This window comes from Gavia stellata, chromosome 2 (genome assembly GCF_030936135.1).
Source record: "Gavia stellata isolate bGavSte3 chromosome 2, bGavSte3.hap2, whole genome shotgun sequence".
Taxonomy (NCBI): domain Eukaryota; kingdom Metazoa; phylum Chordata; class Aves; order Gaviiformes; family Gaviidae; genus Gavia; species Gavia stellata.
This window is the reverse complement of record NC_082595.1, coordinates 55,437,203-55,459,404: the sequence shown is the minus strand read 5'-3', so window position 1 is coordinate 55,459,404 and position 22,202 is coordinate 55,437,203. Positions and strand designations below refer to the sequence as shown.

The 22,202-nt window shown below is 41.6% G+C and overlaps 1 protein-coding gene across 1 annotated transcript in view; it reads left to right on the top strand.

The window, feature by feature from the left end:
- Positions 1–14,081, top strand: part of CLVS2 (clavesin 2) — a 56,008-nt gene extending 41,927 nt beyond the window's left edge. Inside the window, exons 3-5 of the mRNA XM_059835702.1 lie at positions 5,068–5,178; positions 8,208–8,428; positions 13,994–14,081. Coding sequence (XP_059691685.1) covers positions 5,068–5,178; positions 8,208–8,428; positions 13,994–14,081 — 420 coding nt within the window. The remainder of the gene's footprint in view (positions 1–5,067; positions 5,179–8,207; positions 8,429–13,993) is intronic.
- The last annotated feature ends 8,121 nt before the right edge of the window (positions 14,082–22,202 follow it).

The following is a 22,202-nucleotide window of genomic DNA, read 5'->3' as shown; positions in this document are numbered from 1 at the left end:
AAATAGACTGTTAATTGCATTGACTGTTGTGCTGTGGCCAGCCAGATGTTAGTGGTGTGTGTTGTAGCTGTCATCCTCCCAGTAGTTTATTGCTGAGTCATTGATGGAAAATATTTCATCTGGTAATCCACCAAGTTGTTGCAGTTTGGAGGCAGGTGGCACCCTGATGTGAACACCCCCTGGGTTAAGAGTGCCTGCCTGTATTTGAATGGTACTTCTGAGAGGAGCAAGTGACTTCTGGCTTCATTATTCCTACAGCTCTGTACACATTCACAGAACTAAGGAGGTTGCTTGGCACATGCACTTTTTCAAACTGTATTCCTATCTGGAAACATTTATTGAAGATTTCATTCCTACAGTTTCTTGCCTTCCTTATCTGGCAGTTCTTGATTGGTTGGTAGAGCCATTTTTTTACTGTGTGCTGTAAGACCTTAAATCAGTATGCTTCAACTAGTACTTTGTGGATTATATCTAGACTGTTGGATGCTTCTATATGGCCTGCTGTCTTGTCTCCAGAAGGGACAAAATATGTCTATTTGCACCATTTGATTGCCTCCTTTTGAGCCTTGATCCCACTGACACACCCCTGAAGCTGCCTTTACTGCATCCACACAGGAAGAGGAAGTGTAGTTGGGAAGCATGTCCTTGTTTGTACCTGTATTGTCAAGCCAGCAAGTGGAATTGCTGCTGCTGTGAGGAATCTGGTTTTGACCTAAGTGACTAGCATGGCTGCCTAGAGTAGACCACCTGTTGAATAAGGTTCAAATGAAAGCCATTAATTTAGTAAGCCTGTATACCTAAACAGTGAGAAGGTTCTGACATAACCCATGAAAACAAAAGGGGACATGCGTCAATTTACATGCCTGTTTACACAGAATCACAGAATGATAGGGTTGGAAGGGACCTCTGGAGATCATCTAGTCCAACCCCCCCCGCCAGAGCAGGTTCACCTAGAGCAGATTGCACAGGAATGTGTCCAGGTGAGTTTTGAATATCTCCAGAGAAGGAGACTCCACAACCTCTCTGGGCAGCTTGTTCCAGTGCTCTGCCACCCTCAAAGTGAAGAAGTTCCTCCTCATGTTTAGATGGAACTTCCTGTGATCTAGTTTGTACCCGTTACCTCTTGTCCTGTCACTGGGCACCACAGAAAAAAGACTGGTCCCATCCTCCAGGCACCCACCCCTTAAGTATTTATAAGCATTAATAAGATCCCCCCCCCCCCAATCTTCTCCAGACTAAAAAGACCCAAGTCCCTCAGCTTTTCCTCATAAGAAAGATGTTCCAGTCCCCTAGTCATCTTTGTAGCCCTTTGCTGTACCCTCTCCAGCAGCTCCCTGTCCTTCTTGAACTGGAGAGCCCAGAACTGGACACAGTACTCCAGATGCGGCCTCAGCAGGACAGAGTAGAGGGGGAGTATAACCTCCCTTGACATGCTAGCCACACTCTTCTGGATGCACCCCAGCATCACAGAATCACTGAATCATTAAGGTTGGAAAAGAACTATAAGGTCATCAAGTCCAACCATCAACCCAACACCACCATGTCCACTAAACCATGTCCTGCAATGCCACGTCTACATGTTCCTTGAACACCTCCAGTGATGGTGACTCCACCACCTCCCTGGGCAGCCTGTTCCAATGCTTTACCACTCTCTCAGTAAAGAAATTTTTCCTAATACCCAGCCTAAACCTCCCCTGGCACAACTTGAGGCCATTTCCTCTTGTCCTGTCGCTAGTCACTTGAGAGAAGAGGCCAACACCCACCTCACCACAACCCCCTTTCAGGTAATGGTAGAGAGCGATAAGGTCTCCCCTCAGCCTCCTCTTCTCCAGACTAAACAACCCCAGTTCCCTCAGCTGCTCCTCATAAGACTTGTGCTCCAGACCCCTCACCAGCTTCATCGCCCTTCTCTGGACACGCTCCAGCACCTCAGTGTCCTTCTTGTAGTGAGGGGCCCAAAACTGAACACAGTGTTCAAGGTGCGGCCTCACCAGCGCCGAGTACAGGGGCACGATCACCTCCCTACTCCTGCTGGCCACACTATTTCTGATACAGGCCAGGATGCCGTTGGCCTTCTTGGCCACCTGGGCACACTGCTGGCTCATCTTCAGCCGGCTGTCAACCAGCACCCTCAGGTCCTTTTCCGTTGGGGAGCTTTCCCCCAAGCCTGTAGCGTTGCGTGGGGTTGTTGTGACCCAAGTGCAGGACCCGGCACTTGGCCTTGTTGAACCTCATCCAGTTGGCCTGGGCCCATGGATCCAGCCTGTCCAGATCCCTCTGCAGAGCCTTCCGACCCTTGAGCAGATCAACACTCCCACCCAACTCGGTGTCCTCTGCAAACTTGCTGAGGGTGCACTCAATCCCCTCATCCAGATCATGGATAAATATATTAAACAAGACCGGCCCCAAAACTGAGCCCTGGGGGACTCCGCTTGTCACCGGCCGCCAACTGGATTTCACTCCATTCACCACAACTCTCTGGGCTCGGCCATCCAGCCAGTTTTTTTACCCAGCGAAGAGTGCACCTGTCTGAGCCACAAGTCGCCAGCTTCTCCAGGAGAATGCTGTGGGAGACAGTGTCGAAGGCTTTACTAAAGTCTGGATAGGCAACATCCACAGCCTTTCCCTCATCTATGAGGCAGGCCCTTCTTGTAGATGGGCGTCACATTGGCAAGCCTCCACTCATCTGGGGCCTCCCCTGTTAACCAGGAGTGTTGATAAATGATGCAGAGTGGCTTGGCAAGCTCCTCCGCCAGCTCCCTCAGTACTCTTGGGTGAATGCCATCAGGCCCCATAGACTTGTGAGTATCCAGGTGGTGTAGCAGGTCGTTAACTGCTTCCTCCTGGATCACTGGGAGTTTATTTTGCTCTCCATCCTTGTCTTCCAGCTCAGGGAGCTGAATACCCTGAGGATACCTGGTCTGGCTATTAAAGACTGAGGCAAAGAAGGCATTAAGTACCTCAGCCTTTTCCTCATCCTTGGTGAAAATGTTTGCCCCTGCATCCAATGAAGGATGGAGATTCTCCTTGGCTCTCTTTCTATTGTTAATATATTTGTAAAAACATTTTTTGTTATCCCTTAGAACCATGGCCAGATGGAGCTCTAGCTGGGCTTTTGCCTTTCTAATTTCTTCGCTGCATGACCTAACAAGACCCTTGTCCTCTTCTTCAGTTGCCTGCCCCTTCTTCCAAAGGTGATAAACTCTCCTTTTTTTCCTGAGTCCCAGCAAAAGCGCCCCGTTCAGCCAGGCTGGTCGTCTTCCCCGACAGCTCTTCTTATGGCACATGGGGACTGCCTGCTCCTGTGCCTTTAAGTTTTCCTTCTTGAAGAAGGCCCAGCCTTCCTGGACCCCTTTGCCCTTCAGGACCATCTCCCAAGGGATCCTTTCCACAAGTGTCCTGAACAGGCTGAAGTCAGCCCTCCTGAAGTCCATGGTAGTGGATGCCATTGGCCTTCTTGGCCACAATGGCACATTGCTGGCTCATGGTCATCCTGTTGTCCACCAGGACTCCCTTCCACAGAGCTGGTTTCCAGCAGGTCAGCCCCTAACCTGTGCTGATGCATGGGGTTATTCCTCCCCAGGTGCAGTACACTACACTTGCCTTTGTGGAATTTCATAAGGTTCCTCTCTGCCCAACTCTCCAGCCTGTCCAGGTCACACTGAATGGCAGTGCAGCCTTCTGGTGTGTCTGCCACCCCTCCCAATTTTGTGTCACTAGCAAACTTGCTGAGGGCACGCTCTATCCCTTCATGCAGGTCATTGATGAATATATTGAATAGGACTGGACCCAGTACTGACCCCTGGAGAACACCACTTGTTACACACCTCCAACTAGACTCTGTGCCACTAATCACAACCCTCTGAGCACTATCTATCAGCCACTTTTCAATCCACCCCACTGTCCATTCATCTAACCCACACTTCCTAAGCTTGTCTATGAGGATGATGTGGGAGACAGTGTTGAAAGCCTTGCTGAAGTCAAGGCAGACAACATCCACTGCCCTCCCCTCATCTATCCATCCAGTCATGCCATCGTAGAAGGCTATCAGATTGGTCAGACATGACTTCCCCTTTGTGAATCCATGTTGACTACTTCTGATAACCTTCTTTTCCTCCAGATGCTTTGAGATGATGCCCAGAACGAGCTGTTCCATCATCTTCCCAGGGATGGAGGTGAGGCTGACTGGCCTCTTGTTTCCTTGCTCAGTACTGCAACTCTAGGCAATATAGGAGATGGCAGCAGCTTATGGCATTGTTTCAGTGTATGATCAGCCAGGGAAAGAAAAAATGAGGACATGAGATGAATTTGGCAATAGTATTCCAGGACAGAGTGGCTGCCCTCTTCAAACTGCCAAACCCTCTGGTTTATTCTGACTCAGAAATTGAAAATGTAGATCAGAATCTTCCCTTATGAGTTGTCTGCTCCCTGTGTTTTTCAGTAAGATAGAAGAGAAGTCATTGCTTCGATACAGATATGCTATCCTTACATTTAGGCTCCCAGAAGGCCTCTGACTATGTGACAAGAATTACTATCATGGATATTGCATAACAGTTTATGCATAATGTTTAATGCATTCTCAGTTTTATGAAATATGAATAATATTGGAGACATTTTGAATAGTAGTTTAGATTTGCACTTTCTTTTTAAGGTGGAAACAAGAGGGACGTTTCTAGTGTTCTTCAACGGCACTGGGAGAGTTGAGATGGTTACTGTTAAAAATAAATAAAATTCGTAGACATGGAAAAGAGAAAAATATATTGCGTAGATGGATTATGAGCAAATCATAAATGTTTAAAACATTTCTTGAGGTTAGAAATGCCGTGCCTTTATTCAAATACCATAGCTATCTCAGCACCCTTCCTCACCGCTCTGTCCAGGGTGTGTTGCAGCTTCGTGTGGAAGGTTGGAACTCAACTGATAGGACACAGTTTTGAAGAATGTTTCTTCTTTTTTAAGGTTAATTATTAAAATGAAAGCATTCAGCATAAAAAAAGTTATCTGATGCATGTGCAACTTCTGTTAAGAGCCAACTCATGTGGTATGTATTTGTTTTGTGACATACAGGACAGCTTTCCAGCTCGGTTTGGAGGAATACATTTCGTCAATCAGCCGTGGTATATCCATGCCCTCTACACAGTTATACGGCCCTTTTTAAAGGAGAAGACACGTAAACGGGTATTCTTCTGTTTAATTGTCCATTACCTAGCAGTTGTAGTCAGCGGATGTATCATACTCTAATAAAGTAGATATACACAATATATCAGCTTGCTATTGGTGGAAAGTATTTAAATACATCTGGTTTTTAAAGAGTATCTTTAACTGTTTTAGAAACTTATACAGTGTTATCCTTGAAGGACACAGTCAAGCAGTCCCCTTAAGTATATTTTAAAATGTAAGCATATGCTTTCCTCTGGGTTTTATTAAAAATATCACCAACATTACAGTTTCTATTAAGATCCTATTCAATTCAATTCTATTCAATTTCCATTAAAATTATTTGTGTCTTTCTTCTAAGAACAGAGGTAGTAAGTATGAATTCCTTTCCTAGTGTGATTTCCTTGACATTAGCATGAACTAAAATACACAGCTGGCATATAGTAGTTTGAAAAAACTGATTTGAATGAAAACCAATGAAAGGAAATTTGTGTGCATGCATCTGTGCATAAGCACGAGCAGTCTCTGAGATGTTGCTGAATTTGCAGCATTTGCATCAGTGCAATTAAATTAGAGCTTGGTGGTGATAGGACATAGAAAGATATTTCTGTAACAGGATATTTGTCATCCAGGAAAACACAATCAGCATCACGTACAAAACCACTACAAAGAATGTGATGATTTTTTTTTTTTTTTTTTTTTAAATGGGGTCAGCTCTCTAAGCAACTCTGTATTTTCTCTCCTCAAACACAATCTACAAGGCCACAATGATCCTTGGTGTTTAGCTGTTTTTTACTGACAAATTATGCTTGAGAGTCCTCTGGTATTCACAGATTTTGAGCTATAGATCACAAAGCCTTTTACGTAATATCTGTTATAAATATGCAAATGAAACCCTATTTTGCAGGATTCAGTCGCACTCCATTGACCACAGCTTCAACAAAGAACATTATAGTGCCAGATATGTTTGAGGCCTTTCTAAGTCAAGTCAAGTGCTGCGTATACATAACCAGGGAGTAAAGTACAGCTCATGGTTGTGTTACAACATTAAAAATAAGTGACAAGGGAGTTGAACATGGGTGCTTATCAGTTAGCATCTAAATTTTTATTTAGACACCTAAATCAGTGGCATATATTGTCAGAAATGCTGACTTTTTACAACTGTTTTTGTCAATACTGAATGCCTATAAGAAGTAGTCAGGTGGTTAAGTATCAATGTAGAGTCCAAAACTTAGTGTCAAAATGTGAAAGTTATGCCAAGCACATAAATTTTAAAATCAGCTTTAAAAAAAACCAGCAGAGGCAGAATGAATGATTGTGAAAAAAACCCTAAACCCAACAGAATTCTCGTCAGAATTTTATCAGTCTTGTTATTTATCTATCGTGTTTATTCTGAATTATTTTGTATTTTTTAATATGTCTGCTAGGTTTGCAACTGATAGCTATATTCAGATAAATGTAGTACTAGGCATGTATAAAAACAATTGCTAATAAGTGAAACGTTCAGTTGGAAAGGCACCATGAAACAAATTACTTTCACCATAAATATTTGTTCTTTCACACAAGGATAAATTCCTTTCTGAGATTGAAGAACATTACTGGGTTTGCATGGTCATATTAAGCTTCCTGTCTCTGCAGCTGATTGGAAGATGGGCTGAAATAAGCAATACAAGACAAGCATATATTTGGTCTTTATGGTTTTCTGCCTTTTGAATTTAACTCTTGATAAATCATGCTAGGGGTATAGCTGTCCAGAGAAGTCCCTGCAAGGTGAAGTGGGATGTGAATGGATAGCGCTTGATGTCTGTCTGTGCACACACCTCTGCCTGCCCTGTGGGGAATGAGAGGCAGCATATAGCTTTTTGGAGGCAACAACCTACCATGCCTTCCTGGTTATTTCAGTGCTAGTAAATTAAAAAGGGCTGGGCACTGCCATTCCTACTGTTTAATTGTATGGGCACTTTCTGGCATGGCACTGACCGGTGCCAGCTGGTGCTTTCTTAGACGTTGCCCAGGAGCAATTTGGGGATGGCATGGACCAGTGAACAGTATGGATGAGGTGAGCTTGTTCTGGAGATGAAAGGAATTTAACCATATGGATGCGAACTGTGCCATGGCACTTGCTCCTAGTCCCAGAAAGTGACTCCTGACCCATCTTACTTTTTAGTCTAGAAACAGCTGATGTGACCTGTCTGTGTAGCCATACCCAAGAGCAGGCATTGCCTCCCAGTGGAAGGTCTGCAGGACCCTAGTATCTGTGGGAGAAGGCTGTCCAAATTCAGAGGTGTTCTGTTTGTAGTGCTCATCGGCCACACATTCCTCAGGTCTCTGAGGTGAAACAAAGGTTAAATATAAACATAAACACAAGTATTCATATGCATTTATATAAATGTGAAGCATGTCTGAAAATAAATCAGTCTACCAAAACACTGATGGAAAATATCAAGTAGTCCATCACCTATTCCCTCATTGTTGTCACAGAAATTATTTTACTGTTATTACTTACTTCATATATTGTCAAGTATGGATAGCAGTTACTAGTACCACCATATTAAGGAAGAAAAGCTTTCCAGTGGAGTTTTCATTACACTGCACTATTTATCTTATTTATAGAACTCGTGGCTGGATGCTGAAAGTCAATATATATTCCTTAATGTATATGGTGAATATTAATTTTATTTATTATTTATGTTCTTAATTTACTCACTTAATTTAATTCACAGGATTAGGGAAAGCAAATAACAGAAGATGGGCAGTCTGTCTCTCTAATCTTCAGTCTATCTAGTTACCTGGCATCAGTTCTTACCATCCTTAGGCCTCTTTTCCTGCACACATTTTAAGTCATTTATGCTTTAATCACTTTGTAGGTTTATGAACACAGTCTGGCTACGCTTAAGGCAGAGGTGATATGTGCGTTGATGGCCATCCCTGTTAGCCCAGCACAGCCAGAATATTGCAACTGTACAATGTCCTCTAATAATGATGATGTAATTTGGGCTTCGATGATTTTTGTGATACTGCTTTGTTTTTACCTGCATGTGTATGTACAGATATTCCTGCATGGTAATAACCTCAACAGCCTGCATCAGCTAATACACCCTGAGATCCTGCCTTCAGAATTTGGAGGAATGTTGCCCCCCTACGACATGGGAACGTGGGCAAGAACATTGCTTGACCATGAATACGATGATGACAGTGAATGCAATGCGGACTCCTACAATGCTCCTGCAAAAGATATAGAAAAGGACCTTTCTCCCAAATCCATGAAAAGGTGGGTTAAAGGTACTGTGGTCTTCTAGTATTGCTATGAGGTTAACATTTGCTTTCCTCCTCTTTTATGAAGCTGCAGGTAGTTCCCTCAGTTTATTATGTATGAGGACCTTTTTTTTTTTTTTCCTTTCTTAAGAAGATCACTGTTGATTATAGACCATAGTGTTGATTATTACACATGTGAGTTGTGAGCTCAGTACAGCTAATTATTTCCATGGAGCTGTATAGGTAATGTATACAGTACTGTCTGGAGTAAGCTGATATCCCACCCCAGCCTACAGTAAGTATTAGAAAGATAGTGCTAGCTGGAGTGAGCCTCGGTGCAAAGGGTAAATTGGGGCCAATTATGTAGTTGGGTGGTGATGATAACTCTTACATTGCTCCATCTCATAGCCCAGTGCCTGGTATCTGCCAGCCTGTAGGTGCCAGGACATTTACAGCATCTGAACTGTCAGTCACAGTGACTGAACACAACATGAGAAAAAGTGATGAGGAGAACCAGGACAAAAATCAGTGCCAATTGTTATACTTGAGTCTGGCAAACATCCTGGTGTTCTGATATTCTTCTCTTTGAGAAGATACAGTATAATTGCTTGCTGCATTTTACCATTCAAAATCAAGTAAAGTCTAGGGAGAGGTTAGTTACCTCTCCAATAACTACGGAAGCAGTGAGGTGATTCACTTGGGAGGGGTAAATCTGGTACAACCTTGCCAGGGCAGTAGAAGAGAAAAGGGAAGGGTTGCAGCAGGGTGATGATAGAAAAGGTTGAGCAGGGCAGCAAAAGTCAGAGTGCAGCTCATAAGGAGTAGGCCTAGCAATGAATCAGAACAGAACAAACAGGGCAGAAAACAGTATATAAACTCATTAAAATTAAGTCAGAATATGCTAAGTTGAGAATTCAGTTTCAGGAGATGGCATTTGATGCAAAAAGGAGACTCTGGAAGCAGATCAAACAGGATAAAATATTTTCAGACTCCACAGCTGGGAAGATGATTTTGGCTGGAAAATATTCCATAGATTGGGGAGGACAGTGCGGTTTGAAAGGGAGATATTTTTGGGGAAATGGAGAGGAGACAACAGGAGATTGCCATAGGAATAAAAAAGAAAAAAAGCAGTGAAATTTAAGGATTTTGTGTTGAAAAAAACCTACAGTGCGTTGGAAGCGGGAAATAGCAAGAGACTGGATGGGAATGAGGAGAAGTTAAAAAAGGTCCTGAAGGCAATTAACACAAGTAACGGAGAAAATGGGACAGCAAAGAGCCAGGGGAAGGGGAAAAATGAGCAATAAATTTATATATGATTTGCATGTAATACAAGAATTATGAGACAATAGAGAAGCTGTCTTGGAGACAAGGGTGGAATTTAGGAGCTGAAATGCAGAAGTCTTACTGTTGCAAAATGAAATCATGAGAGTAAATAGCTTCATCCCAGGATGCAAAAACATGAGAAGGCCTGTGACAAGACCCTTTGGAGCAGACTTTTCCAGACGATCCTGGGCAAGCACATTATTAAATGGAAAAGCAGTGGGTTGACCAGATTGTTCATTCTTTCTCGAATAATGCTTTCGCACGCTTACCTGTTTTATTGTCATTTAACTTGTGCTTGAAAAATTCTTCATGCAGAATTACACTTCAGTGTAAACTTCAAATTGACATTCTTTCAGTCTGGGTTAGCTGACACAGTAGGAGACATACTGCAGAAAAATAAGCATGCTGAAACTTGTATCTACATAATAACAAGCAGAAATTTCCTCACCTTTTTTGCATTTTTTTTCAGTTGGCGTGTCCACAGCGCCTGCTGGGATCCTCCTTCCCTGTTGTTGGATATAAAAAGTACTAAGTAGACTTACTGTGCTAGTACCAAGTAGAAGGGAGCGGTGGTAAGATGGACAGAAAGTCCCAGGACTTTGATGTGTTAAGTGCACAGCTTGTGTTGAAACAGAAATAGAAAAGTTAAGGTAAACCAGCTAAACTCTATTTCATTAAAAATTAAATTTAACTTGAAATCGGCACCTGATGGATTGTTTCCCTCAGTTTAAAACCACACTCAGTGTGGTATGTTAGTGCAGAAGAAGGTTTTTAACATATAAAAAACCATGACAGTAAGTCAATGAAAAGCGCGTAACTTCATAGAACCAATTTCACAAGCATCTAGCAGATCTCCAACAATTATCTTGTTTAATTTGGCTTGCCATTTTAAAATTAGTTTATTACTCTGAAAGAATATCCTTCTTAAACCAAAATCCTGCTGAGAATTCATTTCTTTGTTAATCATTTTTGCCCCTGTATGAACCAGTGACATTCCTCCAGATCTCATTAAACTTTTGGTGAATTGGATGATCTCTACTTTCAGAAGGCTGATCGTGGTGAGGGTGGTGGAGATAAGGAGGAATTAATCCCACCTGTAGCACAGACCTCTGGGGAGAATGTGTTCATGTCATGTGACACTATTGCAGCTGTCTCAGCAGTCATGTTTAGCCTGTGGCTGCATCCACCCATGGCTCTCATGGCTGAGGCACCCAGCTGGAGACCTGCATCTTCTTCTCACCTAACCCTGCAGGGCAGATGTCTGTGTTGATCAGCTTTGCAAAGTATCTGTGTGTGGCTTTGGTTCCTCACCTTTGCAATGGGGCTTTGTACTACAACTCTGTCCTTTCATTTGTGAGAATTTATTCAGTAACGTCTGTAAAGTTATTTGGGAGATGTAGACAGAAGGTGCTATAGACTTCATAGAATCATAGAACGGTTTAGGTTGGAAGGTACCTTAAAGATCATCTAGTTCCAATCCCCCTGCCATGGGCGGGGACACCTTCCACTAGACCAGGCTGCGCAAAGCCCCGTCCAACCTGGCCTTGAACACTTCCAGGGTTGGGGCATCCACAACTTCTCTGGGCAACCTGTTCCAGTGCCTCACCACCCTCACGGTGAAGAATTTCTTCCTAATATCTAACTTAAATCTACCCTCTTTCAGCTTAAAGCCATTACCCCTTGTCCTATCACTACATGCCCTTGTAAAAAGTCCCTCTTCAGCTTTCTTGTAGGCCCCCTTCGGGTACTGGAAGGCTGCTTTAAGGTCTCTCCAGAGCCTTCTCTTGTCCAGGCTGAACAACCCCAACTCCCTCAGCCTGTCTTCATAGGAGAGGTGCTCCAGCCCTCTGGATCATCTTCCTGGCCCTCGCTCCAACAGGTCCATGTCCTTCTTATGTTGGGGGCCCCATAGCTGGATGCAGTACTCCAGGTGGGGTCTGACGAGAGTGGAGTAGAGGGAGAGAATCACCTCCTTCGACCTGCTTGTCATGCTTCTTTTGATGCAGCCCAGGATACGGTTGGCTTTCTGGGCTGCAAGCGTGCATTGCCGGCTCATGTGGAGCTTCTCGTTAACCAACACCCTCAGGTGTCCTTCAACAACACCCTCAGCAGTCCTTCTCCTCAGGGCTGCTCTCAATCTATTCTACGCCCAGCCTGTATATGTGCTTGGGATTGCCCTGACCCATGTGCAGGACCTTGCACTTGGCCTTGTGGAACTTCATGAGGTTCACACGGGCCCACCTCTCAAGCCAGTCAAGGTCCCTCTGGATGGCATCCCTTCCCTCCAGCGTGTCAACTGCACCACACAGCTTGGTGGTGTCATCGACTTACACAAATGTTTTTCCTTTTGCATACCTGCATTCATGAATTGCTGCTGAATGGAATGAAACATGACAGTAAATGTTGATTTAAAACTGAATGAAAACAATTTCTCCTTCTTCAAGGCAATTAGGCTTCTCAGCTTACAAGCCATAGATCAGGGCTTGTGCAGTTTCATTTCCACATCTGCCTTGGCATCAGGGAGTTTGGAGGCCCTGGGAATTTGCGGCCAAAACTGCCTCACTGGGAATCTGAGGCCAGGTTTGCAGCCTTTTCAGCTCCCCTTCAGTTTCCCAGATGAGAACCAGAAACCTTGGTTGCTCAGACATTGGCAGCCTAGGAAAAGGCTCAGTCTCCTATTAGTACTTACATTCAGTTGGAATCCTTTGAAATTAGTATGCTTCCACAGCATTTTTTATCTTGATGAACTGGCTTTTCCAGGAGTACAGCTTCCCACCAGCAAATTTTCAATCAGCTTTGCATTGGCATGGTACCTTGTGAAGATTTTAAAAGAGCATTTTTAATTCAGTCGTTTAGATTTTTGCCTGAGGAACTGACCAGCATCCTATATGAGGGTTATTGTACAGTTTTAATTAAATTTTTTAAATTATGTTTATCACAAGAGAGACCATCAGATTTTTAAAGCTAATTTTCTCGATTTTAGCATTAGTAAGAGAATGTGGTAAGCATTATTAAGAAAATATCTTTATGTTTAAAGTTTTCACCTAGACTTTAATTCAGATGTTTTTTCTTGTGTTTTTGAAGGTTTTCTTTAGATTTTTTGAGAAAGACCAAATTACCTCCTGCTATCAGCCTCATTCATTGGTTTCAGTGGATGATGCCAGTTTGTAAGAGTGGGGGATTGACTCTGTATGTTTATCTTAGGAGAGGTCAGAATTCGTAAAGTTTTTTCTCTGTGCTGTAGACCTCCAGATGGGCAAATCTGTAGCACTGCTGCAGTCACAGTGTGTTTCCACTGATCAAAAATAGATGCCTACACTGCAGAGATGTACACATGCTCTAGCCATCTCAAATATTTACAGAAGGGAAGAGAAATAGGCATTTCTAGCATGAGATTCCTCTCACTAAAGGAAACATCTAACAAGGGTTGCTTTTATTATACCCCAGAAGTGTCTGCTTTTTGACAAGCTGAGACATAGGTGATGTAAGACCCCATCTTAACACTTCGGACTTTGTTTTTAATGGAGCATTTTGATTTTGCTGGAGGTTGGGTTTCCTCTTTTTCCCTCACACATGGCTGTTCCAGGGTACCAGTACCAGTGTTATACTTCTGTACTGAATCAGAGAATCTGGAGAAATTTTGCAACCATCATTGAATTTGCTCTTACCATCCTTCTCAGCTCTGTTTAGTTGAGCTGATATAAGTGAGTTTGACAGATGTGTCCACTGCTCCAGAAATCCTGCTGACCATGGCAGGATTGCCTAGGGTTGGCTTAGGAGCTTGCACTGTTGCATTTAAGTGCTATTCAGAAAAGTAGCAACTTGTGCTTCCAGCTGACACATGCCACTAATTGCACTGTGCCATTAGCCAGCTGGGTGGCTGAATTGTACCTTCTTTACCAGCCTGGTGCCATATAACCTTCTCGTAGAGAGGGTCAGTGCTTAAGTCAGTACAAAAGACTGCTTAGTTTGCCATCTGTTGTGTGCTGAGGATGCACCCTGCTTCACTGTTTCACTGAAGAAAAGAGGATCTACTTTATTCCACCTTTTGCTCCTATATCCACAAACCAGCCCTTTAAAGCCATGTAATGACTCCGTGACGGTATTTTCTGACCATGTGCAATGATCAGATGCTTGAGCAATGCTGTACCATTATTTTTAAGCCCTAGAAGGAATGAAAATAAACAAAAGAAAGCTGAGGTTTACCCTTATTTGTCTTGATCTAGAAATGTCAAATAAACATGTTATCCCTCTGCAGATCTCAGTCAGTTGTGGATCCTGGGGTGCTGAAACGCCTGGATAAGAATGAGGAAGAAAACATGCAGCCTTTGCTTTCACTTGACTAACAGTTCCTGAGCATCGGACATGAACTGAGGTGGAAGGCACTGCCTCTCAGCAACAAGCAAACCATTGGGAAAGAGTGTACCAGCTGGAATCCTATTTACTCATGTTAATGTAGCATAATGGCAGTGGGCAGCAGGCTTTACTATTCTGCCTGAATTCTGGATGCCCTGGGGTGAAAAAGAAGAGGAGAAAAAAGGAAAGTAAAATGAAATAAAAAATAAAGAGGAATCAATAATTTATTCTGTAAGTGCCAACTTGTTTGTAAATACAATATAATCCTCCAATTTGACTTTGTAAGTTATGGTGAACAAACGCTATGGAAATGAGCGACTATTAAATGTGTCAGTGAAGTGCACCATAAAAAAGAGAAGAAAACGTGTGCGTGCTCACACACACACAGACATACACACAGAGAAACACATACTGGACAAGGAAAAATATCAAAGCCAATTAAATGTTGTCCTTCTCATAGGAAGCCATATTGCAGCTAGTGTATTGACTGCTGTTTTGTTTTCTCTCTCCAATGCTCATGTAGTGTGCAAAGATAAAGAGGGAATTTAAGAACTTGGAGATGCTGTAATCAGTAGAATATTTCCTAACTGTGGGAATTGATTTCCCAAATAACATTGTGGCTTAGGATTGTGATTTAGCATAAACCATGTAGCATTGTGAAAAAGATAACAGATGAGCTGGAACCAACTCTTTGACAGCTTTGTTGTTTGGCTGTATGGATCTGTGAGGTTTCTTCCTTAACTTTTCATTTACAGTTTGCAAGTAACCCGGCTTGTTACCCTAATCTGGGTGTTGTAATGTGGGACACATTGGAGTTACTTCTCTTGCATTTTGGGTGCATGTCAAGAATTTTTCCAGAACTCTGTTCTCCCTTGGAATGAGAAAATAGTCTTCTAAATACTGCGTAATAACTGGTATTTGAAAGTAAAGCCTGGCAGCAGAGGTTAAAAGTTAATCACTGAATCCTGTGCACTGGGAGACTGGATACATATATATATTTTTACCAATCTCTGACAAGCATACAAGGTGACATTGTTAGACAAGTATATTTAACTGAAGGTTTATACAAGAAATCATACCTATTCAATGTACTTAGATATATTATAGATTGTGTATTGAGACACTGTCATTATTAATATAGCAAAACTTTCCATAGAACAACAGCATCCCACTCCAAGCAAGGATTAATATGAATAAGTTGCAGTCAAACATCTCAGCCTATGTGTTTAGGTCACTTTTGTTTTGATTGTAGTGTAACTGTATATATTGAACATGTGCCATAATAGAGAAATACATTTTACCCCAGAAGGGCAACAGGTTTCGCTAGGGATTGGGTAAATCAGCTGAAATGCAGGGGCTGTGTGCTGGCAGATGTGTGTGCTGGCAGGTGTGTGTGCAGCCTGTTGTGTGCTGAGGCAAGAATGTAGTTTCTTATTAGGACTTAAGTCTTCAATCAGAGTGAGAAAGACACAGGGTGCCCACCAAGACATGTGAATAGTTAGAGGTATTGTAAGAGCATGTCCGGGCAATGCAGGGATTAGTTTAGAATACACTGACCACAGTGGAGGAGATAGCTCACAGCAACCCCACCTCCCAAGCGCCGGAGTTTAAAGAATTTCTTCCATCACCTCAGTGATCACTGAAGTTTCAAAGTCACCAGTTGTAGGTCACCTCTCCTCACCCAGGATGATTGCAGCTGTAAGATTTAGTAGGCTGGGATGCGTTAAGAGAGAGCAGAGAGTGAAATCTTGGAAGTGTGTTGTCTCAGAATTTAGCTGTAACTCCTGTGGTGGCAGCTTTGGCATTTCTCAGGGCTGAGACAACCCTGTCTCTTCCAGCATCACCCTTGATTAGCCCAGGCAGCACACAGATAAAGCTTTCCTACTTCGCAGTTCATTAGCAGGACTGATAAATAGTGTATGGCCCAACATGCCATTGCATTGCAGGAACAAGTCATTGCCTTTCTGCTCTCATAATTCTATTTTCATGATATGTGTTATGAAATGCAAAGAGAAAAGATATGGAGCCTGAATGTTTTTTCAGTCCGTCCTACAAGTTTTCAGTAGTAGAAACTGTGGTAATACCACTTCTGTGGTCTGAGAGACTTGAAAGATTGTTGAATTCTTATATACTATTTTATTCAGTCCTATTTTTCACATACCTTGTAACATCATGCTGGATAGGTGAGATGTGTCTCTAGGGTTTGTATAAGTGCCATATTTGAATGTATGTTATATATGCCCACACTTATAGAAGAATAGTAGAATAATATATTGCCATCGATCTGATTTTAAATCCTTATCAGATAAAACTCTAACATCAGTAGAAATTTTCTGCTTGTAAGGGCTTCAGGATTTAGTCAGTATTCCATATGTATGCAAACTGTGACACAGTGGTGATCAAAATCTTCATGAATGCTTTTCGATACATGGCCCAAACCTTGGTGTAAACCAGCACAATGCTGATTTTAGAGTACACCAGCTGTCTGGTCAGAAAGTGCAAATGCCTCTTATATCCCCACAGAGCATCTTTGTAAGAAAGTGTATCTGCTCAACTGTATGAAGCTTAACATTTGTTTTGAAGCTTATACACTTGTTTTGTTTGCAAATCCTTTATTTATGCACTTAGCTGTAATTTCTGTAATGTTTTCTGATGCCTGATTTCAGCTTCAACTTAATGAGTATTAATATATACTTTCCAGAAAGTGGAAGTAGAATACATTATAAGTTTGTGTAACTGGGATCTCATCTTTCACCAAGAACAAAACTTCTTTTTCAATAAGATGCTCACTGTTAAGGAGTTGGGCTACAGGTCTGCAGCTTTTATTTCGCTGAAGCAAATTCTGGCAGTGGTAACTGCAGTTGTGACATTGGATAAGAATATGAAAATGGGTAAGAAAAATAATTACCCTTTACATGCTCTCAGTATTCTTTGAAGGCATTTCTCTTTTACACATCAGGGTACATAAAGCATTTCCACCTTTCCCTTGCTTATTGTAGAAAATCTTTATATGTAGGTCAATTTTTAATAGACTAAATTTGGAGAATTGAAGTGCTAAAAGTAGAGTTCAAATGCTTGGGAGGAAATCCTCTTGATTTCTTACCTTTGTTATGTATTGGGTAGAATAAACCTTGTTGTAATTACGCATGCCGATATGCATATAAAAAAATATCCTGCAATTTGAGGAACTTAGTGGAAAAACTGGATACAGCTGTCCAAGCAACTAAGTGAAAAAAACAGGGGAGAAAAAAAAGTGTAAAACTTGATAGTTTCAGGCCTTTGGCAAGATCTAAAAATGTCCCCTTACACGATGTCTCCTCCATGAAACAAGTGTTTAAAAATATATGGAAAAATTATGGAAACTTCCATGCCCAAAGCCTTCCTCCTGTAATCTGAGATGTAAATAGTCTCTTGGCTTTATAAAGACAGGTAATCAGTCCCACTAAGCTCCAGCAAATACACAGGCTCCCAATAGTTATTAGTTGTAAAATAGCTTTAAGATGTCTTTACAGAAATGTAAATTTACTGTATAGCATATTTAAAAGGATGTTTTGCACTCTACAAACATGCTATGCATAGTCACAAAAGATATTTGTAGAGACATACATAAACTAAACACAGAATTAAAGAAAATAGGAGTAGAAGAGACCTCAAGAGGTCATTGATATGTGGAGGAGCAGATTCGCTTTCATGTCTCTCTTAAAGAATAGTTTTAGCTCAATACCTTGCATGGAAAGCTTTTTGCATTATTTCATCACAGTCATAGCAAAGCCTAAGCACATTACCTGACAAAATTGTAACCTGAGAGTATTTTGTTCATGCCTTTTATTATTTACCTGTTCTCTTTGGGAAATTAAAAAGTTTGCCAAACGTCATAAGAACTACCATTTAGAGTTACCTGGGAAACACTTTGCAATAAACTTTGGTCATGTCCCTGTTATTATATTGTTTCTGTTATGATCAGTGTATGTATTCATCAAGATTTTTGAAAAAGTCATGTTTGAAAGAGCATGGAAGAGAGAAAAATTCAAAATCAGGCTTCTGTTTATAGCATGAAAATAGGATTTTGGGGGTGCACTGAGTTTGGTTTTGATAATCTTTGTTTGCCTATGGAGAATGTCCTGCTATCGACAGCATTGGGTACCAGGACAAATTCGGAAGATAAATACCAATGTGAAAGGCAAGGCAAAGGTCTCAAAGGATTGTACTGAAAAATCACTTGGCTAGCTGTGTCATGTCCTTCTAAAGAAAGACATTTTGCAAGTAGCTTATAAGTATGTATTTGTGGTGCTGAAAATAGTACTTTTGTCCGTGAAGTTCAAAGCACACTATGAAATCAAGAAAATAATAGTTATCCCATTTCTCAGGTAGCAAAACAGAAACACAGCCAGTTAGAGACATTAAAATTTCCGTGGAAGACATTCACATTGTGTTTATATGTGGCAAAAGTGACACTTTGATCACTCAAGTCTGGTTTGAACTGCAGGAGAAAAAATAATGTGTCCCTATTTTGTGTGAGAAGAACGTCTAGTTGTTGATTCAGTCATGCCTAGTTTCTTTAGAAACCTACCTAAATGTTTTACCATGAGACCTTTACAAACCAGGGGTGATCTGCTTTCCTGTGGTGTTAAATCTGAATGTACATTTTACCATTTCTGCTGAGGAAACGGTAAAAAGGAAGTCTGTCCCCCAAATGAAATGCCTTTCTTCCCTGTATAATTGATGGAAAAAAGGTAGTTTACTCTGAAGACTCGCAAAATGAAATCTTAGCTGCCCTGTAAAGAATTCTGAACTTGCTCAGGGAGGATCTCCTTTTGATGGCCTTGAAAGATACTTATTTTCCATTAACTATACAAGGAATGTCAGCATTTTATTTAGAGGCATGCTTAAGTGACCAGAAATGAAAGTGGAAGCCAGGCAGATAGGACCCCACATCCTGTATTGCCTTGTAACCTTGAATGATCCTGTGTCAAGGGTCTGTATTTAGCACATTGACTTGGACATACCCTTCAGTCTGCATTTCAGCTTTCAGTTGTGTGGGAATTTTTTCCTATCAGCTTTTGGGATCTTAATTTGTTCCCTTCATATGGGCCTGTTGCCAAAAAATGGCATTGACCCCTGTTGGATTGCACAATTTGCAAACTGATTTTTTTATTAAAAGATAACAACTTGAGGTATGCTGGGCAGTGGTGAATTTGAAACATAGGTCACAAGCTCCCACTACTTTGTCCGTCACTCTCCAGTGTTTTGTGTGTGTAAACTGCTTTGAGTGATAACAGACATGTCAGACGGGCATGATATGAGTTTAAAAAGAGAGAAAACAGAGGAGTTTCTGCAGTGAGTTAAAAATCTGAGTTGATGGTATAGCTGTGCAATCCAAATGGAGGGGAAGCACTGCACGCAGGCAAAATAGAGAGACCTCCAAGGAAAGATGCTGATGCTTCCTTATGGCACACATTTTTGTTAAAACATGTCCAAAGTATTTTGTCTATGGGGACCATGGTCAGCCAGCTGTGTTGTTTCTGAATCAGTCACTTACAACAAGTCCTCTCTAATAAAGGTGTGACAAAGCTTGCTCTTGCTGTTAGTGGAGAATTCACTTCCAGAGGATTGGCATATCTGTCAATTTGCAGCAGACAAATTGTAGGGGTTAATTAAGATTTGTATTTGATATGGAAATGCTGCTGTGATTCCTTAAAGAGGCTGTCACATCATCATCAGCGCACAGCAGTGCCTAAATCAGGTCCCTTGGTTAATAAAAATTTAAGGGGAGAAAAAAGTAAGGGAAAAGATAATAGAAAATGATAAAATGCAATAATTAAAATAAAAAACAGAAGAAAGCCTGCAGTGGAAAGCTGTATTGAATGGCAAAAATGATGTGAGTGAACTTGTACGAACACTTCGAAGAAGTGCATCAGTAGGCTGTCTTGTGTCCCCCATCTACATTATGAGCAGAGTTCCCATTTTTCACATGGTCTACCTTGTATGGCCGTGGTGGAGTTTCCTAAATCTTTAGAAAATGCTTGAGTTACCATGTGAAATTGTAGGTCCAGTAGCTGAGCTTGTGAACATGGTTTAATGGATCAGTGCATGCCACCAGATCCTTACCTGGAGATGGGCCCCGGGCTGACCCAGAGCCAGTACCCAAAGGAATATGTGAAAAGCTGTGTTCTTCCTGGCTTAAGAAGTCATGCAGGGAGAGAAGGAAAGGAGCCGCATGCCTGTAAGGAAAGGTGGGAGGCCTATGGAGAAAACAACAGGGAGTTGGAGTGAACTGATCATTTAAATGTAATGGTGAGGGAGGCTTTCATTTGCTCTGTAACATAAGAGAGGACTTACAAACTCCACCACACATCTGTCATCAGAAAGGAGAGGGAACATCTTTCTCTCTTTCCAGCACAAACTTGGTTTCAATATATTTAAACCCGATGTATATGCCAGGCCTGAACTGCCTCTGCTGCTGCTGTTCCCACAGTGTCTCTTGGGATGTGGGTATCATATAGCATGCAGGAGCTGGAAAGCCAACGTTCACCGATCTGTCCATAGGAAGAGAAGGGAGGGATGTATTCTGCAAGTCCCTGCTGCAGAGATCACTCCGTAGGAGAATTCAGCTCTTGCTTGGATTAAAGCCTGTCTTGCCCTGACATCAATATCAGTGCCTACTCTGTGTAGAAGTCTGTGAGTGTAAGCAGTATGGGAATCTCCTCTGTGCACCTTGGCGTCCTGTGCCAATTATACAGCTTTCAAGCTGTAGCTGGTGATCTGTGCCCTGTGTCTTTAAACAGTTCTGCTGGTGATGTTAATCGTAGCCATCAGTCCCTCAGAGTGGAGATGATTTAAAGGAAACTGACAACTTTAAGCATTACACTTAATGTCTAAAAATATTAATTTGGTGATTGTTACAAGTAAGGCCTAAGATTATGATAACTTAAAGAGTTTCAGGGTTTGGTTGCATTGTACCCTTAATGGGGCTTAGCGTATAATCACTTTCCCTTAAATATGGTTTTCCCTGAGGTTCATGTGCATCTTTCACGCATCAGTGGCAGAAGGAATTAAATAGTGGAAAATATGGTTCTAAAACTATGAATATATTCAGAGGGGGACAGATAGAATACCTGACACTATTTAAAAAAAAAAAAAAAAGTTTTGCCGTTAACTAGTTTCAATTTGACAATAATGTCTCTCTTAAATCATTTGGTTCTCTAGCTCTTTCACCCTGTGGACTGTTGTGTGAAAGGTGTCCTACAAAACTTTCCCAGCTCTTCATCTTTTCTTCTCCTACCCCCTTGCAGTCAACAACATCTTGTCTTCTGTAAGTACTTTATTCTATGAATAACTGGAGAAAACTGTAAAAAAAACCCAGCACCCTGATAATCTGCAGACTAGGGCTAAAGCTTGAGGACCACTATTTTAAATATTTCCCTTATACAAATCTCTGGTAACAGGGTGAAATGGAAAATGAGAGCAACAGCTGACCTCATCATAGAGGAATACAGAAAAGACTCTGGCTAGGAATCCGCACAAGGGTAGATAGACAGTCATCTGAGACAGCTCTTGTGATTTAAGATGTTACCTTCCCCTGACTGTTAATTACCACTTTTTCAGGTAGGGACTACTGCCCCAACATTTAAGCAACAGCAGATTATGGAAGTACTCTTCTCCCAATGAAGGCTGTGCACAACTCACGCTAACTCTGTTGATTCTGCACTCATGCAAATGTAAAATCACTCACAAAATCTGTTAGTACAACTCTGTTATGAGAATAATGATTAACAGCTAGTCATGGCAACATCTAAAATTGCTAGATTGGCTATCTGTGCCTTAAGGCTCTCGTGATCTGTAGTACTTGCATAGCAGTAACCACTGAATACATTTTTTTCGCATGCAACAGTCTACTGTGGAGCCTTATGGGAAATACTATAGCACCGTATGGAAAATTTAAAAATTAATTACAGGAGTAATTTGCAAACAGTGCTTGCATCCTCAGGATAAAATTTGTTTGTTTCTCAGTTTAGTATTGTTAGGACTCAGGGGGTCTGAGATTTGAAAAGCCAGGACAAGTCTATCAATCATGTTCTCTCTATGTATAGTTTCAGTAACTATTCTCTTTT